At 44.7% G+C, this 20,102-nt stretch overlaps 1 protein-coding gene across 2 annotated transcripts; it reads right to left on the bottom strand.

Moving 5' to 3' along the window:
• Positions 1 to 1,714: 1,714 nt before the first annotated feature.
• On the bottom strand, positions 1,715 to 18,639 carry MYL9 (myosin light chain 9). 2 transcript variants are annotated; one of them, XM_036752351.1, is made up of 5 exons: positions 18,518 to 18,639; positions 13,904 to 13,990; positions 4,888 to 5,095; positions 3,339 to 3,500; positions 1,715 to 2,778 (listed from the first exon to the last, which is right to left on the bottom strand). In XM_036752351.1, exons 3-5 carry the CDS (start codon positions 5,069 to 5,071, stop codon positions 2,606 to 2,608), a joined length of 519 nt encoding a protein of 172 aa, XP_036608246.1. In that variant the 5' UTR covers positions 5,072 to 5,095; positions 13,904 to 13,990; positions 18,518 to 18,639; the 3' UTR covers positions 1,715 to 2,605. The 2 variants fall into 2 exon arrangements, with proteins under 2 accessions (XP_036608246.1, XP_036608247.1); XM_036752352.1 differs by lacking the exon at positions 13,904 to 13,990 and having other exon boundaries at positions 18,518 to 18,600.
• Positions 18,640 to 20,102: the final 1,463 nt, after the last annotated feature.

The following is a 20,102-nucleotide window of genomic DNA, read 5'->3' as shown; positions in this document are numbered from 1 at the left end:
GGGTAAGCCTCCAACTCTTTGATTGTTCCAGATAGCAAAATTTCTAGTTATATCTCTGCTGGTGTGTTTAAAGTACACTTCGGATGGCCTGGGAGTGGGTCTCCTTTAAACACAGGCAAACTGAGGGACCAAGAAATACAGAAGAGTAGTGAGAAGGTGGGTGATCAGGGCAGCCCCATATGTAAGGTCGGGAACTTGTTCGAATCTTGGTTCTGCTACTACATGACTTTGGGTGAATTATGTTGCCGAAAGCTCAAGTTTCCTCATCTGTAAAATGGGAGGAGGGTAGATCTAATTTCTACCATCCATGTGGTTCTGAGGATAGGGCCTGTCTCACTTTTATCTTCATACCCTGGGGTTTAGCACAGGGCCAGGCAGATAGGCCTTTAGTAATTGTTGATTGAGTGTCCTGGCTTCCAAGCTCTACCTCTGACTTGCTGTGTGACTGTAGGCAAATCCCTTTCCTTCTCTGGGCCTCAGTTTTCCAACTCTGAGAAATTTTAGGCCCACCTGCTCCCATGGTAAAGAGAGTATAATAGCTTAGGCCTGAGTGGAATTTGGTTGTACTCTGCTTTTTTGGCAAGCACAGATGCTAGTGGTAGACATAAGGATAACTATATCTCTGCCTTCAGAGATCAACTTTTCTAGCCCTTACAATTTTATAGGGAGGCCCATAGAGGGGAAGGTCGCAAAGAAAGTAATTCTTAGTACTTGAATTCAGGTCCTGATTTCCAGCTCTAGGCTTGTTCCAAACAGAAAAAATGAGGGGAAGAGGATCACAGGGGGAGATAGAGACACAGATCAGGAAGTTAGGGCTCTCACCTCCTTGCCAGGGCCAATCATTATACCTTTGAGATGTCAGGGCAGAAAGAAGTCCAAGTGCAGGGCCTGTGGAGGCACTTGGAAAAGGTTCACCTGGTTTAGAGAGAACCAAGCAAACTGGGGTTCCCTTCTTAAAGGCTTACAATCATAGAATCCCTAGTCTGGTTGTCATAAGGACTTTTCCCTTGTAAAGGGTCAGGAGAGGGATCAAAGAATTTCACTGGGCTTGGAAGGGCCCCTCATATAGTGGTTTTCAAACTTTTTAGTCTAAGGACCCTATTACACTCTTAAAAATCTTTGAGGTCCTCAAAGAGCTTTTGTTTTGTTTTGTTTTTTATGTCTATTGCTATTTACTGTATTGTAGTAAAATGTCAGTATTATTATGAAAATAGTTTTGACCATGGAGGGGGGAGGAGGAGGAAGGGGCAAAGAGGGAAGGGTGGGTGCTCAGACCACAATTTGAGACTGCTATCTTAGTACAACACCTTTTCTAGCTGAGAAGACAGGAGGGAAAAATGAGACTTGGCTAAAAAAAGTCACAGATAGCAAATACCAAAACAGATTTGAACCCAAGTCCTGGCTTCTTTTTTTTCTTCTAGAGTATGGAGGTAGAGACAAAAGTAACAGGATTTTCAGAGAATGGAATAGAAAGGGAAGGAGTGTCTGTAGTAATAGGGGTTATAGGTCAGGGGGACAACGGGTCTTTGGGCAGGGGATCTAGGAAACTGCCAGAGCAGGGGAGTGGGATCGGATGGGCTACAGTAAAGATGCCAGGATCCAGCCTTTGGAGCAATCCCATCCCCATCCGCCAAGCACCTGACCTTGAAATTCCAGATGAGCAACGCTCCCCATTCCTTACCCCCTCCACTGCATAGAGAAGAACTGAGGCAACTTAGGCTAGTGTCTTCTATTTTGGGTAGTCTTTCTTTCTCTTTCTTCCCAAAATCTAAAGTCAGTGTTAAGTTAAGTAAGTGTTAAACACATGCACCTGAACACATTACATTACACAGATATATATGTACATAAACATATAATCACACATACACATGGATTCACACAAGCCACACACTTGCTTTGATTTGACATGCATGGGTGCATACCCAATAAGATACACTTCTTTGGACACCCACTGGAACCCCCGTCTGGAAGCTGAACAGGGTGTTTGTGCCATGCTCCTTTCCTCTGTGTACCTTCAGTGAGGCAAGTGAATGATGTTGAAGGGGCAGGGTGTGTGCAGGGGACACAAAAGAGAAGGAGGAATGTTTTAGGGTCCCCTGTAAGAATAAGGAATGTGTCACCACGAAAGAGGCCACAATAACCAGATGAGGCAGTGGCAAAAGACTGGGGCTGAAGGAAAGTTGGTCCCTGAAGGCCAATGGAAAAGGGGGCAGGTGGTCAACTTTGGTCAGATGACTTGGACTGGTCCTTCCCTTATTTGGGGCCTTGGACTATAGTGTGTGGTGGATAAGCTGTGAAGCAAATGTCTCCTGGAGCCCAGGATTGGTACTTGCCAAGGAAGAGATCCACCTTCCCCTGAATATCCCTTCAGGCAAGCTAAAGGCCTGAGGTCCTGTTCCCTTTGACAAGAGCCAAGGGAAACTCATCCCCAAAGCCCAGGTGCTCAGCCTTCTTGCTCTTCAAATGTGTCAGACCTAGGGCCAGGCAAGAGCTCATCAACCTTCATGGTACATGGCAGCTGTGTGGAATGCAAGGGGCATGAGGAGCATGGAAGGTGGCAGTGGGGTGGGAAGGGTGTGGTGGGCAAGAGGACTGGAGGGTGTGATTAGTCATCCTTGTCTTTGGCCCCGTGCTTCAAGATCCGGGTGAACTCCACGTAGTTGAAGTTGCCCTTCTTGTCGATGGGGGCCTCTCGGTACATCTCATCCACCTCCTCATCTGTGAATCGGTCACCCATGGTGGTGAGCAGCTCCCGAAGGTGGTCCTCATGGATGACTCCTGGGGACGGGACCAGAGAGAGGAAGTGAGAGAAAGAAACAGAGACATCTGTGAGGCCTCTCTATGGGAGAAACAAGGCAGTGGGATGGTCTGTGTGGTTCTTACCTAGTACTATAGGAATGGGAATTGCCCTAGACAGCTCTCTAAGATTAAGTTACAGATAAGTCTACCATCTTTATTGGTGCCAGGAGTTTGTTCCACATACCAGTGAAATCATAGATCTAGGATTCCTGCCCCCTGCCCCACTCCTAAAAAGGCAATGGGAGAATCTATTCCTAGGTTTAGGGCTTTGATTTAAGTTCACTAAGAGGCAGTGGGTAGTATTAGGTTCTTCAGATGAGCCCTTTGCCCATCTAGCTCCTTGATGTCCAGATTTCAAGGTAGACTTGAGATTGGCCACTTCTGAAGAGCTTAGAACTGGAAGACCTGAAATGTCCAAGGGACATAGAACTCTCCCCTTCAGTTGCTTGCTGAATTCCAAGTTCCCACAGGGTCAGCTAGGATATTAGGCAAGGGTGAGGTCCTGCCCTGAATCCCCAAGGTACGGTAGACCAGCTGACCTGAGGCCTCCTCATCAAAGCAGGCGAAGGCATTTCGGATAACATCCTCAGGGTCCGTCCCATTCAGCTTCTCTCCAAACATGGTCAGGAACATGGTAAAATTGATAGGCCCAGGGGCCTCACTCATCATCCCTTCCAAGTATTCATCTGTGGGGTTCTTCCCTGTGTGGGGTACATATATACTGTAAGCCAGATACCCCTGGGGCCTCCTCATTTCTGTCTCCATCTTACTTGCATGGGATAACTCCAGTCCTTAGCCCCACTCTTTCCATCCCTATCTTTGTCCACCATCCCTTCCCTTCAGCCAAAGTTCCTCAACCTCTTATTCTGAGGGTCCCAGACACCCTTCACCCCTACCTAAGTCTTTTTTTTTTTGGCAGGGCAGTTGGGGTTAAGTGACTTTTCCAAGGTCATACAGCTAGTAAGTGTGTCAAGTGTCTGAGGCCAGATTTGAACTCAGGTCCTCCTGACTCCAGGGCCCATGCTCTACTCACTGCGCCACTTAGCTGCCCCTCTACCTATGTCTTAAGACAGTGGGACAGTATAGAAAGAACAATAGATTTAGAAACGGGGACCCCAGTTCAGATCTTAGTTCTGCTGTTTCCTACTGGTGGGACCTTAGGCAAGACTTTTAACCCCTCCAGATCTTACTTCCTTTACCTAAAATTAAAAAAAATAATTTAAAAAAGGAGCAGACAATTTCTAAGGTTCCTCTCAGTCCTAAATTCTGTAATCTTGTGGTTTCCCAAATCCCTGGGCTGGGAACTCTTGACTCCCTCTGCTCTTATCTCCCTTCTTCCCGAGCCAGGCTGCAACCCCAGCACTCTGGGGTTCCCAGGCTTTTGCTAGGGGCTGGGCCATGGACAAGGATACAAGATTCTCAGCTCCTGTTCTTGGATCTCAGCTTTCTAGCTGTGAGCTTCTTGGATTTGGAGTCAGATTACTAGGCTAAAAATCATGGCCAGTGCACCTCCCTTATTTTCTGAAAGAGATGGGAGGGGACTATATGGGTACTGAGTGTTGGATACATTCTCAAGGTTGCATACATTCTCAGATCATTTGATAGATATGTCACTTTTGTTTACCTGTTTTACTGTGTTACAAGGGAAAACTCGTTGGCTTTGGGGAGTGGGAGGCGGGGAAGCAATATATCCCAAAATGACTCTGATATGAAAAAAAAGGCATCAACTAAATAAAAATAAAAAAAATGTTTAAAGGAAAAAAGCCATGACTCCAGACATTCATCTCCTTCTCTAAGCTAGAAGCTTCTTAAAGGACCATAAAATTATAGATTTAGAGTTAGAATAGACCTTAGAGGTCACCAAGTCCAAGTCCCTTGTTTTACAGATGAGGGAACGTAGGCCAAGAATGGGGAAAGGACTTGGCTACAGTCACACTATGAAGATTAGAACTTGTAATATAGCAGAAAGAGCGCCAAATTTGGAGTCAAGAGATCCTGGGAGCCTCTAAGTTTCCTTCTGGTTCTTTGAATTGGTTCCAGCTGCTCTGACAGAAGCCTTGGGCATTCATCAGCCTCAGTGGCTCTTACCGAGGGAGGCCAGCATGTCATGGAGGTCCTCTTTGTCAATGAATCCATCTCGATTCTGGTCAATCATGTTGAAGGCCTCCTTGAATTCCTGAATCTGAGACTGGTCGAACATGGCAAAAACATTGGACGTAGCCCTCTGGGGACGTTTCTTTGTGGTCTTAGCCTTGGCCCGTTTGCTTGACATCTTGGCTTCTTGGGAGGGGTGTGCCTGTGAGGGCAAGGGAAGAGGGAGGGGATGAGAACATTCAGCATTCAAGGTCCCACCACCTCCAGAGGGCCTTCCCTTGACCAGATGTCTCCAAGGTTCAATGAGGTCTCCTTCCATGTACTGTCCCAGTAATGAGAAAGAGAGAGAGAGAGAGAGAGAGAGAGAGAGAGAGAGAGAGAGAGAGTGTGTGTGTTTGGAGGGCAGAGGGAGGGAATGCCCTGAAAGAGAGGGGAGAAGCTCAGCACAGGTGTGGGTCAATCCTGGCAAAGACTTTAGCACTGATAAAAGTATTTTTTTAATCGATACATTTTCTTTTAACATAACCTTAATTTCTGAATAGATCCCTCTCCCTCCCCACTCAGTTAACTGTCTCTTTTGACAAAACAAAACAAAATACAGGGGAAAAAGCAGTTTAGTGAAATGAAGTTACTCTGTCAGCCCATTCTGACAGTGTATGCAGGATTCCCTGTCCTTGGTCCCCCACCTCAGCCAAGAAGGGAGAGAAGGTGCATGTTCATATATATCGCTTTTCCAGGGATAAGCCACAAGCCTTTGTTTATTTTTAAAGTTAACATTTCAGTGTTAGTTATTTTTACACTGCCTAAATTCCCCATATTCCCTCCCAGTCCCACAGAATAAAGAATTTTCTAAAAGGAAAAAAAAATCAGGAAAACGGATCAATACATAAGAAAAAGAAAACTCTTTGAAACAGCCCTCCCACCTCTGGAAAGGAGCTGCTGGAAGGAGGGCTGTCTCCTCATGTCTGGTCTCTGGGGCTGTCCTAGTTCTTGGTAACTTTGTGACATTCATTTTATATTGCTTTGTGGTTATTCTTTCTATGTACTTTACAAGAAACATTTATTAAGTGCCTATATGCTCATGTTAATTTCTAGCTAACCCTTCCTCCTCCTGCTCCAGCAAATGCTTAGAAAGATTTAACCCTTTTAGCTGGGGAGCTTCTCAACCACCGATCCTCAATCTGCTCCTTCCCCCTGCCCCGCCCCCACCCCCCTTACTCCTTCCAATTTCCAGTTCTAGGACCACAATCAAATCAGTACTGTCATTGCTGTTGGAAAGAGGCTATCAGTCCACTAGTCTGCTCCTCTATAGCACCATCCTGGTAACTTTCCAATCCAAAATACTTCTCCCCAGGCCACGGGTGGGGGCCACATGTGGCCCTCTAGTTTTCAAGTACAGCCCTTTGATAGAGTCCAAGTTTTACAGCAGGTTCCCCACCCCTGCCCCAGGCCACCGTTCCTCTATGTACGGTCTCCCCTTATTAATAAGAAAGTAAGCTTCTGGAAGGCAGGGACCATTTTTGGCTTTTGTATTGGCATCCCCAGTGCACAGCTCTGTGCTTGGGCCATTAGCGAGTGTCCAATAAATGCTTTTAAAATTCACTGACTCATGTGCTGTGTGCTAGGCACTGGGGATGCAAAGACAAAAAACTCCAAATGGTCTCTGCCTTCAAAGACAAGGGGAAGTTAGGTGTCATAGTGGATAGGGTGCTGGACTTGGTGTCGAAAAGATACCAACTTAAGCTGTGAGACCCTGGGCAGGTCATTTAACCCCTCTCAGCCTCAGTTTCCTCATCTGTAAATTGGAGATAATAATGGCACATACCTTAGGGTCACTGTGAAGATGAAATGAGATATTTGGGAAGTACTTTATAAATCTTAAAGCAGTACGTAAATCCTAGCCATTAGCTATCATTAAGGTCCCTCAGTACCAGGATGAAAAGGTTGGCTTGATCTGAAAAGCCCTGCAGAGACATTTGAATGCTCTGACTTTTTGTGTACCATGACCCTGACCCGCCATGTGTGGCTTTCTCCACGTCTGCCATTTATGTCTTCAGGGAAGCAGGGAAAGTTTGTTATCCTGGATATCTCCTCTGGTAACCTCAAACTCAACCTAGGTTCAAATTCTACCACTAGTAACACCTGTGTTGTGTGACCACTGGCAAGTCATTTAACCCTCTGGGCTTCAGTTTCTGCTTCTGTAGGATCAGGGGACTAGACTAGATGCCCTCTGAGATGTCTTCCAGTTCTGGATCTATAATCCTAAGTCTAAAACTGAATTGATTTTCCTTCCCTAAACCTATCATTCCCCCAACTTCTCCCTCTCTGTTGGCATCATCCAAGCTTGTTAACTCTCAGTCATCTTTGACCCTTCCCTCTCTGATTGACCTCCCCACTACAGTCCACTTAGGTGCCAAGTCCTGTTGTTTCCACATCCACAATATAACCAGTCGATGCCTTCCTCCATTCCCATAGTGCCTCCCATCTTTTCTTCCTGACACCGTTGCAACAGCTTCCTGACTACTTTCTCTGTATCTAGTCTATCCCTTCTCCAATTCATCTTTCACATGGAAAGAAACTTTCCTAAGGCACCACCAGTATCATCATGACCTGGAAGACACCTCAGAGGGCATGACCACTGTTGAAAACTTCCAGGAGGCACCCCAATTTCTACTGAATGAAATATAAGCAAATTCCTTAGTCTGATATTCAAGGTCTTCCCTGTATCTGGATCTGGCCTTAATGCACACTTGATCTAGCCTCATCACAGACCACTCCCTTCCACTGCTTTTTAGGTCAACCGGACCCCTCTCTTGTCCCTCATTCTTAGTCTGCCATCTTGTATCTCTGTGCCTTTGATCCCTACAACCCTGCCCCCATATTCTGACCTGACCCCCTTGTTAATAATAATAGCTAGCATTTACATAGCAATTTAGGCAGTTAAGTGGTGCAGGGGATAGAGTGCCCAGCCTGAAGTCAGGAAGACCTGAATTCAAATCTGTCCTTGGGCACTTATTAGCCGTGTGACCCTGGGCAAGTCACTTAACCCTGTTTGTCTCAAGTTTCCTCATCTGTAAAATGAGCTGGAGAAGGAAATGGCAAATCACTCCAGTATCTTTACCAAGAAAACCCCAAATGGGGTCACGAGTAGGACACAACTGAAAATGACTCGACAACAACACTTGAACACTTTGTTTACAAAGCACTTTGTAAATATTATCTCATTTGATCCTCGCAACAACTCTGGGAGGTAGATGCTAGTATTATATCGCTTTACAGTTGAGGAAACTGAGGCACAGAGTGAACTGACTTGTCCAGGGCGATACAGCTAGTAAGTATATGAGGCTGCGTTTGAACTCAAGACTCCAAAGTCCAACACTCTAACTAATGGGCCTGTTGTTAAAATCCTTCCTTCCCTTCAAGGCCCAACTCAGGTGTTACCTGTCTCATGAAGCCTGTAACAAATTGCAGCTAGTCCTCTCCCCACCTTCTTCCCCTCACAGACAGTTGAAAAAAATCACATTTCTCAGAATTTGGACTTTTTCTCTGGACTTATCTCATTTCCTTTCCTGTAGGAGTTATTTGTACTTTTGTATCCCCCGCCCCGCCCCCATCATTATTAGAAAGGCGAGTTTCCGGAGGGTAGGATCTCCTGTCTTAAAGCTTTTCTATTTTTGTGTCTCTCATGGGTATGTAGTAGGGCCAGGAGCACAGTAGGTTCATAATATGATATATATTGGCTGGCTGAATTGGTATTGAGAGGGCTTTAAGGACAAGAAGTGTGTGTGTGTGTGTGTGTGTGTGTGTGTGTGTGTGTCTCTGTCTGTCTGTCTGTCTGTCCGTCCCTCTAGACACAGGAGGATCCAGCCAGACTGAACCAGGGAGGCTGAAAGTTTCCATACCCTCCCTTTCTGTGGTCTGCAGGCTCTTATCTCCTCCTCTCTTTTCTCCTCCACTCCAATTCTTTCTTTTTCTCTCTTTCCCCTCCCCTCCTCCTTCATTCCCCTTCTCTATTCTCCTCTGCATTCTTGACATTCCTGCCCTTTTGAGCAACTCTCTTCTTCCTCTCCCACCCACGGCCTGGGTAATCCTGCTTTCTCCCGGGGCCCAGGAGCCAGGAGGAGGGGGTTGGGGGGGAGCACTGCAGCCTGGGACCCTTGAGGGCCCTCTCCTAGGACACTCCAGCCTGAAATCCTTCCCCAAGGGCCTGAGCCACTTAGGGACTGTGAGGCCCATGTCAGAAATCATCAAAGGTGAGCCTTCACTGAGGTAGCATCAAGTCTAAATTCCCTGGAAGACAGAACCCAGCCCTGGCTGTCAGCTCTAGGATGTCTGGCAAATTGCTTCCTCTCTTTGGACCTCATTTCCGCTATAAAATAGGGGTAATAATCTTGACATTACCTAACATTGGTTCAAGAACAGCCTGCACTCTTGTCTTACAGACAAGAATGTGATTACTGTCCCCGGTGTTTTCTCATTCTCATTCTAGCCCAAGGTTTCTGCCTCCGCAGCTCCTGCTTGGGCAGACAGAATTCCTTCAAGAATTTAGCATTAAGGGTCATTGTAACAAACAAGCTTGGCCCTCAGAAGAGAAAAGAAAATACACTTCTCTTCTGCTTTGTAGAGGTGGTGGACCATGGATGTGGGCCGGGTTAGTTTGGCTGAAGTGCTTCCTCACCCTCACCTCCTTTTTGATTTCTATTTTATTTTTTTGTTGGGATTATTTTGAAATGAAGATGATATAAAAGCAAAAGATAATAGTAAAAATTTAAAAATATGTCAAGGATCTATAGACAGTGAAAACAATCAATCGGTGAGCATTTATCAAATGCCTACTATGTGTCAAGTTCGGGTAGATAAGAATATAAAGAATTGAGTAATCCCTACTCGCAATAAACTTCCATTCTATAGGGAAAGACAACAAGTATACGCGTCAATAGGACACAAATACAAGGGAGTGAGGGAATTAGCAGGTGGAAGATGAGGAATTTGATGGGTCTTGAAAGAAGAGGTTTTCCCTGGAAAGACATATAAACTGATGCTGACTGAAGTGAGCAGAACCAGGAGATCATCGTACAGAGTAACAGTAACATCGTGTGATGACCAGCTTTGACAGACTTAGCTCTTCTCAGCAATGCAAGGACCTAAGACAACTCCAAAAGACTCATGATGGAAAATATTGTCCACATCCAGAAAAAGAACTATGGAGTCTGAATGCAGATCGCAGCATACTATTTGCCCTCTCTTTTTTGTTTCTTCCTTCTCGTGGTTTCTCCCATTGGTTCTAATTCTTCTTTATAATCTAATGTGAAAACAGGTTCAATATGAATGCATATGTAGAGCCTATATCAGATTGCACACCATCTTGGGGAGGGGGGCAATATTTAGAACTCAAAATCTTCTGGAAGTGAATGTTGAAAACTAAAAATTAATTAAAAAAAAAGAAAGAAAGAAGAGGTTTTCCGTGAAGTGGAGGTGAGGAGGGCATGAATTCCAGTATTGAGGCCTGGGCATAGCCACGAAGAGGGAAGATAAAATGGAATTAGGCCTATTGGGCCTACATACACATGTACACATACACATACACTTACACACATACATATCTCTCTCGTTCTCTATATATCTAGATATATACATATCTAGATATATAGATATAGATATAGATATATATAGATATAGATATAGATGTGCTAGAAAGATAGGTTGAGGTCTGATTGTGAAGGACTTTAAAAGCCAAACAGAAGAGTTTTATCTTAGAGCCTGTAGGGAGCCACTAGGAGTTTATTTAGGAGGGGAGCGACATCTAAGGAAAATACTGCTAGATGATGCCTTTCTGGTTAATACAAATTGGGGGCAGCTAGGTGGTGCACCGGCCCTGGAGTCAGGAGGACCTGAGTTCAAATGCGGCCTCAGACACTTGACACACTTACTAGCTGTGTGACCTTGGGCAAGTCACTTAATCCCAATTACCCTGCCTTCCCCCCTGCAAAAAAAAAATACAAATTGGAAAAAATACAGATGGGAAAATAATTTGGCACTAGAGCTGGTAATAGGTAGAAATAGTCAATGAAGAGAGAGGCACATTAATACTGTTGTATTACTGCTGTGAATTAGTCCAATCATTCTGGCAAGTAATTTGGGAATTACGTAAGAAATATGATGCGACTGTTCATGTTCTTTGACAGATCCCAAGCCTCAGCAAGTAACCCACACAGAAGCTAAAGATAAAAAGGTTCTACATATGCCAAAATATTAATCACAGCACTTTTTTGTGAGGGGAAATAAAACAGAAATGAGATGCCCACAAATTGGAGAATGGCTGAACAAACCGATATAGGAATGTAACAGGATATATGGGTGCTAGAAGAAATTATGATTTGGGAGAATTTGGACAAATGGGAAGACTTGTATAAATTGGTGCTGGGCAAAGTAAGCAGAATCTGGAGAAAAATGTATTCAATGACTATAATAATGTAAATGAAAACTACATTAAAAGGCAGCTGACCTCAGATTAACTGAACCCCAGAAAACAGATAAGGAATTCCCTCTTCTCAGCTGAGAAGTGGAGGGCTATGGCCATGGAATGGTATGCCCAGTTCAATCATAGTTAACTGTTTTGTTAATGAGAAGATTTAATGGTAAGGGACAGTGGGGGAGGGGGGCAGGTAGAGCCATACTAGAAAATGATTAAGGTATAAGTAACAAAAAGCATCATAAATCAAAGTTCTAAAAAGTTAGGGCGGTTCTGTTCTGGGACTTTTAACATACTATGTGACTTTAGGCAAATCCCTTCCCTTCACTAAGTTTCAAGTTCCCTCCTCTAAATGAGATGTCTTCTAAATTCCCTTTTAGCTGGGGCAGGGGTGGGGAACCTGCAGCCTTGAGGCCACATGTGGCCTTCTAGATCCTTAAGTGCAGCCTTTTGACTGAATCCAAATTTTACGTAACATTGTCAGATTTTCCATTTTTAGGGTCATTCCCCTTACTCGTCCCTCCCCACTCGAAGCCTAACATAGGGCCTGACACACAACTGGTGCTCACTTCGAAGGATTGCTGCCTTGAGGCCTTGCTTGTTCTCTCCCATGACCTTTTCTGCCCCACCGGTCTTTCCCCTTCCACCTCCTTTCACCCCCCAAGTAAGCAAGAATTTTCTGGCCCTTCTCAGGTTCCCCAGGGGGTCAGAGATGCTGGAAGCCCAGCCTATTTAAGAATTCCATCCCTAGGCTTTATGTGACTTTAGCCTCTTCCTCAGGGAATTCAGAACCCAACCCATCCATTGGTTCTGACAACCACCCTCTTCAGACCTTGCACTTTGGTCACTGACTGATTAAATTCCATTTACTTTGATTAAATTCAGTGTACATTTATTAAGAACCTACTGTGTTTATGGCATTGTATGAACACAAATAAAACAATCCCCATTCTTAAGGGATTTATACTCTACAGACTCCAAACTCCCTTTCCTCCCAAGTTTCTAAAGGAAAGGCAGGGCAGGGGCCGTGAGTTATATTTTACAGATAAGGAAACTGAGAACTCAAGAAGGAGAAAGTTGTTTGATGGAAGATTTGAGATTTGAGTCCAAATTTCTTGACTCCAAATCCAATAATGTTCCTCCAATATTATCCAGCGCTTTCATCCCCTCTCTAGCTAAGTTAGGTTTACTTCTGACTTTCAGGCCCTGCTCCCACCTCCTAGTCTCTACTTCATAGCCCAATGACTTTCTTAGGCTTTCTCTTGCCCAGAAAGAATACATCCCCTTGTCTGGCTGAAATGAGGGCAGCCTGCAACTGGAAGTCCCAGGTAGTATCAGAGGTGAAATTTGAACCCAGGTCCCTTTGTTGAGTTTAAAGTACCAGGGAGTTATCTAGGACTGCTACAGTTTTCCCTTCTTTTGTGAGGGCACAAACCCTCCCTACCATCTAGCCACAGAAGGTAAATCTGTTTCTCCTTCCTCATTAACCCCATCCTATGGAAAAAAGGGCCTGGTCTTGTGCTTCCACTGGTGTTGGCAGCTCCCATTTGAAACATTCCCTATACCAATGCAGGTCAGCACTGGCTCTGCAACTTAGAGTCTTAGAGGGCTGCCGAGGACACCGAAAGGTCAAGGGTCAGGGTCACTCACCTACTATGTGTCAGGTCTTCCCGACTGTGGCATGCACAGCCTCTCTAACTCTGTCCTGTAGCTTTGCTAACAGGCTGTTAATACTACATTTCTCCTGAGATCCTGCTTAGATTGGAAATCCCTTTAGGACAGGGGTTGACTGAAATCTTTGCTCCCCAGAGACCTAACTCCAGAGCCGGACGGAGGTAGTTACGTGATCATGGAGCCAGAAGGGTCCTTAGCAATCACTGACTCAAACTCCCTTTTATCAGTGTGGAAACTAAGGGACAGAGGAAGGGACTTGAGTCAGAAAGGGAGTTAGTATAAGGGGCAGGAGTCAGCCCCCCAATCCAGTGCGTTAGCCTGGATCTGCAGCCGGGGCAGGGGCAGAAGCCTGGATCTGGGAGCCAAGATATCCAGCTTCTCCTCTTGCCACTCACCTAACTCTAGGAGCTTGGATAAGTCACTTCCCTTCCCTGCTGCTTCATCTGTCAGATGGGAATATTAATATCAATGATATAATTAATAACAGTAATACTTAAAGCAATAATATTACTTAACAATTGATTAATATTATTAATAATTATATATTAATCCCTAGCCCTTCTTCTTCCTAGGGCTGTTGTAAAGGAGAGAATGGATGGGAAGATTTTGTAGGAAAGAGTTATAGACGTGGAAGGGATAAGTGTAGTGACTGAGACTCTGAGGATTATAAGATTTAAAGCTGGACAGGACCTTACAGACCATCTAGCCCAACCCCATCATTTCTACAGGATGAAACTAAGGTCCAGTGAAAGTAAGTGACTCATCCAAGGTCATAAAGAAATAAACAGCAAAGCCTGGATTAGAAGCCAGGTCTGCTGACTCCCAACCAGAGTTTTCCCCCAGTATAATATATATATTACTGACTTGCTTTGTGATCTTAGGTAAGTCTCTCCCCCTCTTTGGGCCTCAGTTTCCTTTCTGTGATGTTGTTGTCTTCCAGGTGCCTTCCAGCTGTAAATAGAGAAGAAAAATCTATAATCCAAAGTTATTTAAATCTCCATGGCTTTGTTTGTTTATCCATGAAAAAAGGGTCTGTGTGTTCCTACCTTTATGGTTTAAGGACTGTAAAAATGAAAAGGCTGGAAGTGTTTAGTGAGAGTAAGCATAGCATCATCGTCACCATCTTCATCCTTATGTGTTTGTAGTTTTCCCTAAAGTCCTCTTCTGCTGCCTCACTGCGGGGTGGAGGAGTCTGGGTTCACAGTGACTGGGCCAGGGGAGCATGGGCTAAGATGGCCCTTATCAGGAGGGCTTTAGTTAGCAGCTGAGGAACGTGTGCTCGTGCGTGCGTGCGTGCGTGTGTGTGTGTGTGTGTGTGTGTGTGTGTGTGTGTGTATCTGCTGTGTGTTTAGGGGCCCACCAGAAGCCTTTTTTTTAAACATAGAAACCATCTACTAAGACATGCAGTTCAAGTTAGTGAAGGGAACATCCATGCTCGTGAAATCACAGGTCCTTGAAGTATTAGAGAAAAAAGTAGATCCTATATGCTATTGCCTGAACTAGAATAAGAAGAATGGGGTTGAAGAGGAGCAAGGGAGAAAGAAAAGAGAGGGAGCCAGTTAACAAAAAGAGTCAACGGGGGTAATACAGTGACAAAGCTTGACCCCAGAGAAGAAAGGAGATAATGTATTTTCTTCCATTTTTTGCATGGGTAAAAGACCTATGACTGTATAACAGTGCATAAGTATGGGCTCAGTGGATGTGTTGGTTAGTTTTATTGAAGTCCTGCTTTTTTTCTGTCTTCTCCCCCCCCCCCCCGAATTCTTTGTTATTAGAGATGGCTTGCTGGTTAGGGAGGGAGAAGGATATAATTGAAAATCAATAAAATTAAAAAAAATTTTAAACAGACTATATGAAAATGGGGGCAGGGGACATGAAACAGAAGGAATGAGATGTAAAGAACAAGAGAATGAGTTAGCTAGAGAAAGAATAGAGCTAATGGGAGAGCCAAGAGGGACTGTGCGAAAGATTGAGAGAACACAAGAGATGAGTGGGAGTGATAGAGAAAGAACAAGTGAGAAAAAGGAAGCAAGACTACCACAGTGAGACCAGAGGAGAAAGAGAGCAAGTGAATGTGGATAAGAGAATGAGGAAGGTAAAGACTGAGGGAGAGAAAGAAAGAAGTTAAAAAAAGGAGTAAGCAAGCAGGGGGAGAGAGAGAGAGAGAGAGAGAGAGAGAGAGAGAGAGAGAGAGAGAGAGAGAGGAAGAGAGAGGAAAGGGAGGGGGGAGGGAGGGAGAGAGAAAGAGAGGAAGAAAAATCCAGAAAAAACTCAAGCAAGAGATAAGAAGGAATGAAAAAAGGAACAAGTTAGAGAAATCAAGAGGAAAGAAACATGAGAGAATGAATGAGAGCAAAAATGAGACAGACCCAACCAAACCTGATGGATTAGAGGGCTAGACTCAGTCTTTAAGGAATAAGCTGAGTCGGCAGATAGTTCTGAAGATTGTGAGCTGTGGGATTTAGGAGCTGAGCTTCACAGAAGAACATCCCAGGGTGCCCTGCTGAGTGACCCACCAACATGAGGACACAATGAGAAGAGAAAAGAGATGTCCAGGGCTTGCAGTGTTGGTGTGTAAACTGCCTGAATGGCTACCCTGTGTACCTGTCCGCTGCTATTACTACTCTAAGCTAGCTAGTATTTATATAGCACTTGAAGATTTTCAGAGCATTTCACAAGTATCTCATTTTATCCTCATAATAACCCTGAGAGGTCAGTGCCAATATTACTCCCACTTTACAAATGAGGAAACTGACAAACTGATCTGGACAGATGGTTAAGTGACTTGTTCAGGTTCCCAGATAGTGTCTGAGACTGGATTTGAACTCAGGTCTTCCTGATCAGGTCCAGTACTTGGTCCCCTGTGTCCCTTAGCTTCCAGATACCATACATATCGTACTGATGTACGATATGTATGTGCTCACTCTTTCCACTGGTATTATGTGTAGTCGTGGAAGAGTGCACCCCTGATTCATAGGAATAATGTTTTGTAGCTATGGTTCTTCTGATACTCTTTCAGCAAATATCTTTGCTTTAAGCCAAATGGTGTCAACAGGCTGACTGTTAAAGGTAAACACATTCATAGGGGCTCATAAGCTATAGTCTTTGGAATTCAGATCCAGTGTACCTTGAATCTATGAGTTCAAGTTGAGGGGGGTGCTAATCCAGCTTGAGCTAAAGGAGCAAAAGAAAGCAAAAGTAAGAAAGAAAATAATGGAGGGAAGGGGGAAACTGTATGTGAGGAAATGAAAGAACTCGTCATCAAAAGAAGCAGAGATAGTGTGTTAATGCCTAAGTGAAAATGAGCAAGCTAGAGAATGCCTCCTAAAAAGCAAAGAAAAAGACTGAGGAAAGAAAAAGAAGCAGAAGAAAGGAAAGAAGAACAGGAGGGTAGGAAGAAAGGGAATTGAGAAATTGGATTAGGTTTTTGGGGTCCTTCCCTTCCAGCTGAGATTCTGTGATTGTCATTAAGAGATCTCTATGGGGCCCCAACAAGTGACCTCTGAAGGGAAGATCGGGGCAGGCAGCTATGTACGATTGGTCCTTTAGGTAGGCCGGGGGCAGGATCAAGATCTAGTTAATAAATGTTTTCTGAGCTGAGTAGCTAGAAGAGACAAACTTTCAAAGGTTGGAAAAGAGAGTAAGACCTGGTGTTTGGCATGAAAAAGGGAAAACTCACTGGAGACAGTTGTCAGCCCTGGCATAAAGAAGGATGGGAATGGGAACTGGAGTGGTGAGCTCCCTGGGCAAGAAACTCCTACCAATGCAGCTTGGCACTTTGTTGTTGTTGCAATTTAAGAGTTGTCCGGAGCACTGAAAGGTTAAGCAACTTGCCCAGGGTCACACTATCATGGGCAGAACTTGAACCTAGTGTGCCCCACTCCAGAAAGCTTCTTGTCACACACAAGGCAGTCAATAAATGTTTGCTGAGTTGAACTGGGATGTGACGACGCTCGAGCTATGAAGAAACAATTAGACTCACTCACACTGCTTAGCCCCAGAAGACAGAACCAGGAGCAATAATAGGTGAAATCTGTAAGGAGTCAGATTGCATCAGTTGGAAGGAACTGATAGACATATGGATTTAACCTTTTATCTATCTGTCTGTCTGTCTGTCTATCTATCTATCTGTCTGTCTTTAACTTTAGTCCCTTATCTATAGAAATAGATTTATAGATACAAGGATTTAACCATATACATGCAGTTTATCTATCTATCTATCTGGATTTATCTATTATATCAATCTAGCTATCTATCTGGATTTAACCTTACTCCCTTATCTATACAGATATATGGATCTAACCTTATATAGAGCTATATATAGATGATAGATATATAGATAGCTCATAGATGAAATTTAACCTTAGTTCCCTATCTACAGATACGTGGATTTAACTATATATATGTGTATACACACACTCATGCATACACACACACACATATAAGTCCTTTGGATTTAATTATATATGTGTGTGTGTGTGTGTGTGTGTATGTATATATATGTGTGTGTATATATATATATGTATATACACATACATACTATACAAACGCATATAAACCTTAGCCCCTTATTGATTGATTTAGATATATGGATTTAATCTTATATCTATCTGGATTTAACCTTAGTCCCTTATCTATAGATATATGGAATTAACCACATATATATTTAACCTTAGTCCCTTATCTATTGATATATATATATATATGTATATGTGTGTATCTATATATAAATGGATTTAACCTTAGTCTCTTTAACCCTAGTCTGTAACTCTCTACAGGGATATCTCTGTATCTGTCTGTTTATCTATCACTATAAGAAAGAATTGCCAACTCTCAGAGCTATCCCCAGCAACGTCTTCTAGCGGAGGCTCTTCACTTTCTGGGATTCTGTAGAGGCGATCTTGCCCAAATATGCATTGGACTATATGCCTTCTGAGTTCCCAGCCAGCTTTGAGATACACCAACAGCCCACTGCTAACGAGAATCTTCCAACATGTACCCCTTCTCCTTCCAGGTCTGGACCCCAGTCCCCAAAGAGGGACTCCTGTGGCCCACAGGGAGGGGCTCATCTCTCCTCTTAGCTTCCCTGCAGTACTTATGCCTGTCTCTGGACTGTTTCTCTGTGCCCGAGTCTGGATTGCTAACATGACTATAACACCTCCATGCTTCAGGATTAGCTCAGGAGCTGGGCGGAACCTCAGTTTACTAGGATGGAGAGAGCCCCAGACTGGGAGTCAGGAGACCTGGTGCTAGGTCTAAGCTTTCCATGAGCTTTCCTTCTGTGGGCCTCAGTTTCCTCATCTGTCACTTAAGAGGTATAACTCAAATGATCTCTAAGCACCTTCTCGGCTATGATGTTCTGTGAAGGCCTGGCCAGCCTCAGATACTTCCTAGACTTTCCCTGCAGACCCAGGACCATCTCATCCCTCCTTGATCCCCCATCCTTTGGTCCCAAGCAGGGGCCTGGCTAGCTCCTACCTGGGTTCCAGGGGTCCGGGTAGAGAGAGTAGAGAAGGCAGCAGTTTTGGCAGAAGCAGGGAAGGAGTGAGTGCAGGACTCAGCCCCAGCCAAGCCCAGTAGCCCCAAGGCCCAGCCTTACCCCGCCCCTGTCAGGCCCTGGCCATACAAGGCAGAAGAATGTGTGAGAAAGGAAGGGGGGGAGAGATAGGCAGATAGGAGGGGTGGGGAAAGGGGCGGAACAGGGAGTGGGAAAGTACCAGGGGGAGTGAAGGAGAAAGTGAATCAGCCTTATATAGCCATAGGGATGGAGCTGGTCCTGAGCCTGGGAACATGAAAGGGAGACAGAAAAGGCTAGGAACGTTTTAATATAAACAGGAAAGAGACCCTCAGAGACTATGGAGACAGAAATATGAAGGGAGGGAGGGAGAGAGAGACAGAGATAGAGATAGACACAGAGAGAGTGAGAGAAGAGAGAAGGAAGTGAGAGAGGGAGAGAGAGACAGAGAGAGAGAGAGAGAGAGAGAGAGAGAGAGAGAGAGAGAGAGAGAGAAAGAGAGAGAGAGAGAGAAATGGTAACAAGGTGTCAGGGACAGATCAACAAAACAAGTGAGACGGAGAGGTACAGAGATGGAGATAGAAATGCGGAGATCTAGCCAGTCACAATATCAAGTGCTTGCTGTGTACCAGGCTCTGTGCCAGGTATGGGAGATACAAAGAAAGGCAAATGACCAATAGAATATAAGTTCCTTGTGGACAGGGACTGCTTTGCTTTGGTCTTTCTAGACCGGGTCTGGAATGCTGAGTCTCTCAATCAAAAACAAGTCAAGACATTACCCTCAGGCTGCCATTGGTCCTCTTGGAGAACAAAAGATAAACAACAACAACGCCCCTCACCTAGATTATCCCATTATCCCGGGCCTCCCAGCCTGGAGCCTCTCCCCAGTCCAGTCCACCCTCCCCAGAATTATTGAAGGAACAATCTTTAAGCACATATGTGATCATGTCACTTTCCTACTCAAGAAGCCCCAATGGGTCCCTGTTGCTTCTAGAATAAAATATACTCCGATTAGTTCTTAAAGCCTTTCACAAGCTGGCTCCACCTTATCTTTCCAGCCACACTGGACAAGATCCAGCCCAAATGAGCTTCTTAGTCCCTTACAGAGCCCTCCAATTTGTCACAAACAAGGCTGTGTCTCCCTGCTCGGTGCCTTTGCATCAGCTATCCTGCCCTGTCCAGTCCATGCCTGAAATATACTCCCTCCTCTCCTCTGCCTCATATATCCTTTCTCTTCCTTCTGCCAGGGGTGGGGAACCTGCAGCCTCGAGGCCACATGTGGCCCTCTAGGTCCTCAAGTGTGGCCCTTTGACAGAATGCAAATTTCATGGAACAAATTCCGGATTTGTTCTGCAAAACTTGGACTCAGTCAAAAGGCCGAAGCAAGGACCTAGAAGACCACATGTGACCTTGAAGCCGCAGGTCCTGGCCCCTGTACCTAGACAGAATCCCCTTGAGCTATGGGCAACCTTTTCTGATTTTCTCCCCTCCCCGCCCCCCCCACAATTGCTGGTGCCCTCTGTCCCTAACTACGATGCATTAATTTTT

Source organism: Trichosurus vulpecula, chromosome 3, assembly GCF_011100635.1.
Source record: "Trichosurus vulpecula isolate mTriVul1 chromosome 3, mTriVul1.pri, whole genome shotgun sequence".
Lineage (NCBI taxonomy): Eukaryota > Metazoa > Chordata > Mammalia > Diprotodontia > Phalangeridae > Trichosurus > Trichosurus vulpecula.
Note: the sequence above shows the minus strand (reverse complement) of the source record. Positions and strands in the feature narration are given on the sequence as shown.